The sequence below is a fragment of the Bos indicus genome, chromosome 25, assembly GCF_029378745.1.
Source record: "Bos indicus isolate NIAB-ARS_2022 breed Sahiwal x Tharparkar chromosome 25, NIAB-ARS_B.indTharparkar_mat_pri_1.0, whole genome shotgun sequence".
NCBI classification, from domain to species: Eukaryota; Metazoa; Chordata; class Mammalia; order Artiodactyla; family Bovidae; genus Bos; species Bos indicus.
This window is the reverse complement of record NC_091784.1, coordinates 41711498-41721953: the sequence shown is the minus strand read 5'-3', so window position 1 is coordinate 41721953 and position 10456 is coordinate 41711498. Positions and strand designations below refer to the sequence as shown.

General features: G+C 60.7%; 1 protein-coding gene across 2 annotated transcripts in view; it reads right to left on the bottom strand.

The window, feature by feature from the left end:
• Nucleotides 1-3958: 3958 nt before the first annotated feature.
• GNA12 (G protein subunit alpha 12) overlaps nucleotides 3959-10456 on the bottom strand; it is a 77525-nt gene continuing 71027 nt past the window's right edge. For both annotated transcript variants that reach the window (XM_070780293.1, XM_019987198.2), the window contains one exon: nucleotides 3959-10405. In XM_070780293.1, coding sequence (XP_070636394.1) covers nucleotides 9836-10405 — 570 coding nt within the window. In that variant the 3' untranslated portion in view covers nucleotides 3959-9835. The remainder of the gene's footprint in view (nucleotides 10406-10456) is intronic.

Below are 10456 nucleotides of genomic sequence, written 5' to 3'. Positions count from 1 at the left end.
AAGTCAGTGTTATCTCCTGTCAAAGGCCCTGTGAGTCAGAGGAGAGGGTCTGAGCTTTCCCACGGACCCTCTCTGAGCCCCCCTCTCTCTCGTGGGCCCAGCTGGAGGGGCTCGATGGAGCTGAAGATACACTGGGGTCGTGACGTTTCGTGCGTGTCACTGCTCCTGTGGACACGGGGCTGGGATGCCCACACTTGCCCTCAGAAGCAGCCTCAGCTCACGCAGGCACACCATCCTAGTGGAGGGGGCGAGAGGCGGCGTCCATCTAAGGGCTGGCTGGCCCCTCGTCCTTTTGGAAGCTCGGGCTCGTCATCAGGCGAGGGACCTGATGAGAGTCGTCCTGACCTCCCTCCTCCCCCCTCCACGAGCCCCTCCTCGCACCGCGTTTCCAGAGCTTGTTAATGCCGTCCTGCGGGACGTCTGATTCAGACCTTTCTGGGAGGGAGGCAATCTCTGAAAGGGCTTAAGAAAATAAACACACAATAGCTTAGCCAGCAGCTAATATTAAAGCAAAGACTCCAAATTTAGATCCCACCAAGTTCAAAGGAGCGGCTGTAGCATTCCAGGGGTGCGCGCGCGCACACACACACACACACACACACACACCTGGCAGGGCCACAAGGATCTGATCTCTGACACACACACACACACACACACACATCCCACCAGCGGGGCCACAAGGAGCTGCTCTGTAGACCTGCTGGGCAGGGCAGGGCAGGGCAGACCCACACCCCTTTGGGGAAAGACAGGCAACTTGTCCCTGCAGATAACCCTCTCTTTGAGCCGGCCCTTGTGGGCGCGAGGGGATTCCTTCGTCCCTGTGAGGCAGATACTCGGATCGCATCTGAAGGTTTAGGGAGCGGAGAGGTGTGTGTGGTCACTGCCTGAGGCCTCAAAGCTGGGGCTGAGGCCTGACCAGGTCCGCTCTGAACTGATCCTCCATGTTCCGGGGCATTCTCAGGAAAGTCTGTGCAGGGGCACAGTACCCGGACTCCTACCCACGCGGTGGCAGCCCTTGCCCTGCCTCCCGGAGTTCTAAGACGACCCGGAGGCTGTCTGACAGCCGCCGCCCTTTGGGGCGGGGAGCGGCCTGGGTGGGTGGCCGGCTCTCTTGGGCGAAGATGCCAACTTAAACAAAGCCCAGAGTCCCGGGGCCTCGCTGACTTGTTTGTACAGAGCGGGCGAGGCCCTGCAGGAGTATTTTTACCCTGGTGAAGGCCGGGAGGACCGGGGTTCCTCCGGGCCGCTCCTGACCTGAGCTGGAGCCCGTGTGCCAGGGGGTGGACTGAGGCCTCATCCAGGCCGGCTCCGGCCAGGCTGCAAAGGGCAGCAGGCGCCGGGGACCCCCGCCCGCTCCCAGGGTCTCCAGCGGGGCTGGCCCCGTCCTGATGGCTATGGGGTGACTGCACAGAGGACCCCGGGAACCCCAGGAAACAGTGAGTTTAGGGCTCCAGAACAATAGGCTGTGAACACGTGTGCTGCTGTGGGGAGGAGCCCCCCCAGAACCTTGCCTTCTCAGCACCTTCGTCATCGGGGAGAACCCAGAATAACTGAGATTTATTTTTGAACTCGGCTTCTTGGGTCAAGAGGCAAACGAAAACAAGCTTATGTCGGGGGTTTATTTTAAAAAGATATTTCCAAGAAGTGTCCTGGGGCCATGGCGTATTCGGTCCAGCCCCCCCACCTCAGTGACTCAGGGTGACCGAGGACACGCTGGGCAAAGAGGCGAGGGGACACAGCAGCCCCCCACCCCCTGGGCCGCCAGAGCAGATCCTCAGGGCCGGCCCACCTTGCACGGCCTCCCGGACGACCCCGGCTCTCAACAGAGTGGCCAGAATCGAAGCCAGGCTCCACGTGAGGCCTCTGCAGATGCCATGAGCCCGCGCTTCCATCAGGGCTCTCTGTGTGCCTGGCCTGGGCCGCCTGGGGCTGCCTGCCTCGCACAGCTGCCCGCCCCTGCCCTTCCCTGCCCTGCACAGCTGCCCGCCCCGCCCCGCCCTCGCCCCACACAGCTGCCGGCTGCAGCCCAGCTGGAAGGCCCCTCAGGCCCCCGTGGTTCCCCAGGGGCCCCTGATAGTCCAGCGACACTTACCGTGCTGTTGTGGCTCTCTGCAGTCACCACGGGGACAGGTGAGGGCCTCTCACCGGCCTGTGGCCCCTGGGGCGCCAGTCAGGCCCGCACTCACCGGCAGCGTGGATAGGGCAGGGGCCTGGCGGGAGGCCCCCAGGGTGGCCAGAGCCCCGTCTCTTTCCCTCCTGCAGCCTCTGAGCCACAAAAGGAGGTTTCTTTACCCTGTATCTCCCAACACCTGTCCACAGTAAGAATGGATTTCAAATGGGGGTCACTGACCATCTACACTGGATGGCCTTTCATCTCGAGCCGCTGCAGCCGAACCGGGGGCAGGGGGCGGGCAGGGAGCGCGGGGCTGCATCTGCCCTGTCCTCCTGTCCGTCTCGGTGGTCAGCGGGGACGGGGGCGCCCCTGGGGCAGCTCTGCTGCTGGGACAGCCGTCCTGCCCTTGTGGTTAAAGGGGGGCCAGAGCTGGTGGCAAAGGGGTTCCTCGGAGAGGGGGAGCCCCGTGGGGCCGTGGGTGCGGGAAGGAGCTCCTCCGAGGTTAGCACTCGAGACACAGGCAGGAAGCAGGGAGGTGCGTCCACAAGGGCCAGCAGCAACCCGGGCAGGGAGGGGCCCCGCCAGCCGGAAAGGGTACCGAGCCGTCGTCCTTTCCTGCCGTGTGGGAAGGACCAGGGCCGTTCCCTTGAACCTCCGTTTGGGGAGTGTCCCCTTCAGTGGACGGCGGGGACAGTGCGTGTCTGTGAGCTTTAGTCACAACTTGATCGGCCTTGTCCTTACATTTAAAAGTACAGAGGCCACGTGGAAATAGAGCTACACGTAGGCATCTTCACTGGGGCTTCCCTTGTGGCTCAGTTGGTAAAGAGTCGGTCTACAATGCAGGAGACCTGGGTTCAATCCCTGGGTTGGGAAGATGCCCTGGAGAGGGGAATGGCTACCCACTCCAGTATTCTGGCCTGGAGAATTCCATGGACCGTACAGTCCATGGGGTCACAGAGAGTAGGACACGGCTGAGCAACTTTCACTTTTTTTCAGGCATCTTCACAGGGATTACAGATGGCCTTGATGTGCAGAGTGAGTTCTGTGTCATTCACGTTTTTAATGCTTAGACATCACATTTTCAGTCTCCAAATTAACACTATACAAGCTGAATCTCCAGGGGAGAGGATGCAATTCCAGAAGTCTAACTGAAAAGAATCTGTCGCTTGAATGTGATAAGACGTTCCTTCCCACTGGGAATGATGCTCAGTGCCCGTGGGGATCTACTTGTGGGGTTGCCAGTGCTTTCTAGAAAGGGGACATCCTACTCTCCTTGGAAGGGCTTCCTCTCGGAGACCTGGGCCATCGTTGATGAGGACAGACCGCAAGAGTCTTTATTTATTCATCCACGACACATGCACGCAACACACACCCGCTAGATACCTTCTGTTCTATCCCTCTGCCCAGAGTTGAAAGAAACCTTATCCACCACCTGGGTCCCCTCACAGATGCTTGTTCCCCATGTCTACACTTCCCAGGGTCAAGGTTCATGCTTCTGATGTGATATAATGAAAGGTTTTTTGTGGGGGGAGTCATTATTTCTATTTGTACTAATATGACCTAGACGTTTTCTCTGCCGTGACTGCAGTTCCGACATGTCTGTGTCCACACTGCAGGGTGTGTGGGTCCCCTCCCGGGAGGGGCACCAAGCGGGTAGAGGGCACGCCAGGGATGGGACGGGGGAGCGGAGCCCGAGGCCCAGACCCCGCACATGCTGCCCAGCGGGGTCCCCGCGGAGCCGGGGCAGGGCTGCGCCCAGGAGGCCCGCAGGCGAGCCTCTGCACTCAGACCAAGGCCCGGGCCTTGCCGACCGCGGGCGGCAGAGACGCGGCACACCAGGAGAAGGTCGTTCAAGGCGAGTTTTAATCGTTTTATAAAAGTCATATATACAAAACACGTTCAACGAGCCACCGTGGCTGCACAGCACACTTTTACACTGAGCCACACGTCTCTCAGGCCGGGACACAGGTTGAGCAGAGGCCTGTCCCCACCGCCGGTGCTGGGGCTGGGGGCGGGGCTGGCGTGAGCTGCAGCGACAGCCCGGGGAGGGGCCCCGACCCCCAGGGATTTCCTTTCCGAGTGTAAAGACCCTGGAAGAGCTTGGGGCTCCGTCCCCGGGGGACACTGAGCCGGGCGCTGTCCTGGCCCCGGACCCCTGTGGGGTCCACCGCGGAGGCTGAGCCGAGGGTGGGATGGGGGGCGGGCGCACGACAGGGACCCCCTGGCTGCTCTCGCGTCAACAGAGAATACCACACTGGCCCGTTTTCAGCTGGTTCAAATGGACCAAAAGAAAAGACATTTGGAATGTTCTGTGATTTGCGTCAACAGGTCGAAAAGTAGTGCTGTAAGATTTCAGAGACGACAAACTCAACAGAGATCTATTTCAAATTTCTCAATACCGCAGCCGGTTGAAGAGTCTGACAGCTGAGGAGATGGGGACAGCGGCCCGGTGTCACAGGCTGCCCGCACGCCCTCACTCCCGGCTTCCAGACCCTCCGCAGGTTCCAGCTACCTGCTGCAGCTGAACCTGGAAAGGCGCCCAGGCTCCGCAGGCGGCTGGGGCAGGCGGGGAAGCCGTGGAGGACAGGCTTGGTCAGCCTGGTTGTTCAGTCAAGCCTGTGATCTGAATTCTCTCCACCTGGGTGACAGCCCTCTGCCCACTGCGGGTGCCAACCTCTTCCAGGGCACCTTGACAGCTGGTGGTGGGGAAACCTCCTGGCTGCTGGAGGCTTCCCCAGGGGCCAGGCACTGAACACAGGGGGTGGGGCCCCCGTGCCAGAGGGTTCACCTGCGTGGTTCACCCCTGACGCTGCCTCGAAGCACTCAGGCTGCCGTGGGTCCCCGCTGGCCTGTTCCCCACCCGTCACCAGTCAGGGTTGAGGCTGCACACCATAGAACGGGCACCACGTTCCCAGTCTCTGCCCGAGCAGAGGGATTCTGGAACCAGCTGGAGGGATGAGCCCCTGAACGGGCCCCGGGAGCACCAGGGCAGGGAGGCGAGGGCCTGTTTACCCCGACCCAGCGTCGCGCTCTCAGCTGCCCCAACGTGGACTCCTGTCGGCTCCCGGGGGCACACGCGGCCCACACGCCCGCGGTCCTGAAGGTCGCCTCCCAGACTGAAGAGCTGGGCCATGCTCGCTGCAGGGATCAGCTTTTGAAAGCACAAGAGAAAGGGCATCCCCCACTGGTAAAAAGGCACCTGAGTGAGAAGCCTGGAACCGAGGGACAGACCGGGACGATGGGGACTTCACGTGGCTCGGCCCGGCCGCTCGCTGCTGGCCCAGAGGAGATGTGGGCCGGCCCAGGAGCCCGAAGAGGCCCCAGCGTTTCATTCAGGTTGGTGTTACCCTCCCCAGCCCCCCACACAAGAAAACCCCCACCTTCCTAACCAGCTCCGAAGTGGGGACCCCAGTTCCCAGGTGGAGCCAGGCGTGTGCTTCTGAGGCGAGCCACGAGCTGCCCCATACCCAGAGCCTTTGGGTCCCTGTAGGAAGAGCCCCACACCCCAATCAGCTGGGGAGGGCCCTGCCACCCCGCGCGGGCTGTTTCGAGGCAGGAATCTTGTGGTCTGAGTCACCCCACTTCCCACCCCTGCTATACTCAGACACAGATTCCTCGGAAGGGCCCTCCTGCCGGGATACTCGAGGACTCCTGGGTTCTGGTGACACCCTGCTCCTCCTGCTATCGTGGGGCTGGAAGCCTTCACACGGGGAGCCCCCACGTGGAGCAGGGCTGCAGGGTGTCCAGGCTCAGCACCACCATCAGGGTCGGCAGGGACAGGCGGGCACCGCGGGTGCTTCGGGCAGTACTCAACCCGTTGTCCCTCGAAGCAGGTTTGCACCCAGGAGACACCAGCACAGCGTGGACACAGGGCCACGTGGAGCCTCAGAGAACACCAGCCCCTGGCAGGCCTGGCACCAACCTCGCAGCAGGCCCTGCTTTTCCTTCACATGGCGCTCCCCAAGCTTCCAGGCTTCACTCATGAGCGAGGCTGCGGAGCGCACCTGATGGACCTTAGGGAGAAGCTGGCGCCAAAAAGATGGGGTGAGCTGTCAGAGGCCAGCAGGAAACCCACCCCTGACTCCTTGAAACACACGGAACGCCCGCGGCGCCGTCCTCCCGAGGCGGCCTGATGGGCACAGTGAGGCGGGGACTCAGGCCACGACCTTGGGCCTGGGGGGGCCTCCACAGCTCTGCTCCATGGCTCGTGACCCCAGCTGCAGAGAAACCACCCAGGAGTCCAGGGGTGTGGACCCAGGGTGCCCGTGTCACCCTGCGGTCCAACCTCTACACGGGGAAACCGGAACCCAAAGAGCTGGGCCCCCAGGCACGTGGGTGAGGAGCACACGCTTCTCTGCAGGGGCGGGCAGCGTCTCTGCTCTGCTCTGGGGTGGGCAGGGGGCTGCCTTGCCTACCTCGGGCCGCTGAGGCCCCGCACACGGATGCACGCAGTGCCTCGCCGGGCAACGGCCGTAGACACTGCGCACCTTCCTTTTCTAGAAAAGAATCGGGTGCTGCGAGCTCTGGTGACTGGGAGTCGCTCTCGCTCTGCGTCACTGGTTTCCCGTTTTCTGACGGCAGGCTGACCCCACAGGGTGGCGGAGAAGGGCCCCACCTTCCCTGGGCTCCCCCGGCCTCCCGTCTCTGGACGCGTCCACGTCCGTCCCAGGTCTCTGCTGGCAGGTGGGCTCAGGGTCTCCCTCGCACACATGCATGCCTGTGCTCCTGCCGCCCCTCCCTGTCCTGAAGTCGTGTTCCAGAGGTGTCCACACAGAACCGTGTTGGCGGCAGCTCTCCTGGTCGCCTTGTGTCCCAAGCATGGAAACAAGAACTGTGATCAACAAGTAGCGAACCTTCAAGGACCATCAGGGCTCGAGTTCTCCACGGGCTCTGAACTTGGGGGCTGAAAAATTTCACATTGGCTTTGAATGCTGAATGATATTTTTCATTAAGAAAAACTAAGGATTTATTTTAATAAATATCCAGAGATCGAAGGTGGTCAGATCACCAAACCAGCCCCTCCTGCTGATGGTGAAATGCTGTGCATACTGTAAGCCGTGAGCAATTCGTTCCGATGACTCTTGTCCCGACACTGCTTTTGCTCATGGTGTCGAGTCAGGGAGCGTCTGTTCCCAGGATGCCTGAGTTAGTCGGTCAGAACTAAGGATCTTGTTTCAAGATGATTTCCTGATCTTAAGAGTTGAAATAACCTGACTCTTTTTTATCAAAGAAGTAAAAAAATTATAAGAATAAGGAGTCTAGAGATCTCTATAAATTACAAAGCTATAATGCAATATCTTTGAGACAATTTCTCTACAAACTGAAGTTAAAAAAACATAGTAAAAAAAATGCACGTGTCCTTATGTGTGAACAGTGTGACTGCGAGGAGGAAGGCTTAGAGGAAGTTTATTGTTACATTTTTGCAATAATAGATGAGGCAGACCATCCCCTGCTGCTCCAACATCTCAATATAAAAGACAGCAAATGGAGGATAACAGTGAGATTAAAATACAAAGGCCTAAGGCTGGGAGAGAAGTGACTATAACCTACGTGTGGAAAGGCTGCGATGGTTTCAGTGGTGCCTGCGGAGCCGACCCTATCTCTGATGAGCACGGATCCTGGGGCGGAGGGCTGAGTGCCGTTGCGCCGGCTCAGCTCAGCGCGAGGATGGCTCCTGGCCACAGGGGAGGAAGTGGGTCAGGCCTGGGCTGGGCCATGCCCTGGCTCCCTGGCCACTCAGCACAGTCATGGCCACTCAATACGAGCTCGCTCCCGGGTCTGAGAGTGAGCCGGCAGCCACAACTGACCGTCTGAAGGACAAACCGCGCTCGCTGACCAGGCGGACGCCAACTCACCAGCAAGCCGTTCACAAGCCGGCCACACCCACCTCGGGGCCTCCGCCAGCGCGACGGGGGGTTTCCAGGTTGGCGGGAAGAGCGTGGATCCGCACACACGTGTGCGATGGGAAGCCACGGGCGAGGGGCGCTCGAGGCCCGAGGATGGTGGGGTCTCAGGACGCCCGGACGCAGTCCATCCAGAGGGTTCTTTCTCCTTTAAACCTCGGTCACTGGCCCTGATCCCAGGCATGTCCTTTCGGTTTAGAAGAGCCACAGGAAGCAGTACAAAAACAGCAACTTTTCTCCAGCCAAAAAGAGCCCAAACCCCGGCAAACATGGACAGGAAGTCTCGAGGGCCCAGAGAGAAACAGGATTTCAGGCCATCTCCTCATCGAACGCTGGACAACAAGCATGACTCAGAAGCAGGTCTGCCCCTCCCTTTCCTCCTGGGCCCGCATCTGCCACGAGCTGGACCCGTTTCTCTGCTGGTGAAGGGGAGCAGGACCCCGCTGGGACGCGGGGGGGAGCAGCGCACCCCTGAGCCACAGGCACAGGCTGGCGGAGGAAGCCTTTCCTCGTTTAAACGCTGGACGAGGCCTCAGCGCGCCGGGCACTGTCGAGCAGAGTCACACACGGCAGGGACTGGTTTGGTTTGGAATGCAATGTATTTTTAAACACAGTGAGACACCTGGGCAGGGCAGCCGGACACGTTCCCCGAGGGTTGGGCTCACGGCGCACGTCGCCACTTCAGCCTCCGCAGCGGCCCCCAGAGGAGGCCGGGGCCAACGTGCTTCTGCTGTGTGTGCTAGTGGAAGCGAGGGACTGTGATGAGAACCTGCCGTCTAGGGAGGCAGCGGAGCCTGCGGTGTTAAGGCAGGTGCTGCGGCCCCGCTGCCGGCTCTCAGAGGGCCCCGAGAGGAGGGGGCACGCGGCTTCCCCCAGAGACGGTGGGCTCCCCGAGCTGACCGCACGTGTGAGACGACCGGGAGATGGAGGGCAGTCTGCAAGGCCAGCTGGTGTGAGGGCTCTGCTGAGGGGCGGGGGTGGGCACAGGGCAAGCAGGCACAACCCCCGGCCCCGTGCGGAGGGGAGGGGGATTCAAGGCAGCGCCCGGCCCACACCCACCCCGCAGGCCGTGGCCGATGGGACGGGCGGGAGGAAGGCACAGGAGTTGGGGCGTTAAGGCAAGTCCCCCGCGGGCTCTCACTCCCACCCTCCAACCTAACAGCCGGGGCCTCTTGGGAAACTGGCACCAGAGACCGAAAAGGTAACGTGCTTCCTCGGGGAGGTGGTGGTGGGCCCCCCGAGCTCAGCCCACACTTCCCCTCCTCCAAACCCCCAGGACCCCGCCAGGCAATGCCCCCACCAAGGACTCACTAGTCGGAGAGAAGAGCCACCCGCAGAGACGTCAGTGTTTGCGTCTCCATCACTAAAGACAGAGCGTGCGTGCACACACACACGCGGTCCCTGATCGAACTGTCAGAAAAGGAACAGTGTCTGTAAAAAGAGAGAGCTGTGCTGTCAGGCGTCACACGTTAACATCACACGCGGTCCCCGATCGAACTGTCAGAAAAGGAACAGTGTCTGTAAAAAGAGAGAGCTGTGCTGTCAGGCGTCACACGTTAACATCACACGTGGTCCCCAATCGAACTGTGTCAGAAAAGGAACAGTGTCTGTAACGAGAGAAAGCGTGTTATCGGGCGTCACACGTTAACATCAAAGTGACCGCTGGACTTTCAGTAGTGTCACGAGTCCCCGGGGTTCAGTAGCTACATCCGCGTGTCCCCCCTGCAGCCGAGCGCGGGCCTCGCATCCCGAGCTGCATGTCCAGGGCTCCGGGCCGGGACCATGCACAGCCCGGCAGGCCCGGCCCGCGGCAGGCCCGTCACTGCAGCATGATGTCCTTCAGGTTCTCCTGCAGGATGGTGTCCTTCACGGCGTGGAACACGAAGCGGATGTTCTCGGTGTCGATGGCGGTGGTGAAGTGGTGGAACAGAGGCTTGCTGCGGTTCCGTCTCTTCCGGTCGAAACACTGGACCAGGAAGCGCTGGACGTCCTCCAGCCTGTGGGGGTCGCCCTTGAAGTCTGGGAAGTGCTTCTTGATGCTGACGGTCTTCACCTTCTCCACCAGCAGGTCCATCTTGTTGAGGAACAGGATGATGGAGACGTTGAAGAAGAGCTTGTTGTTGACGATGGTCTCGAAGATGTTCATGGACTCCACCAGGCGGTTGGTGTGCCTGTCCTCCATGAGCACCTGGTCATACTCGCTGGACGAGACCATGAACAGGATGGACGTGATCCCGTCGAAGCACTGGAACCACTTCTGGCGCTGGGACCGCTGGCCGCCCACGTCCACCATCTTGAAGGGGATCTTCTTGATGACGAAGTCGTGCTCCACGATCCCCTTGGTGGCCTTCCTTGCCAGCAGGATGTCCTGCTTGCTCGGGAAGTAGTTCTGTAAGAGTAGGTAAGGAGGCGTGGGGGAGGAGGGCGTGAGAAGACGGGG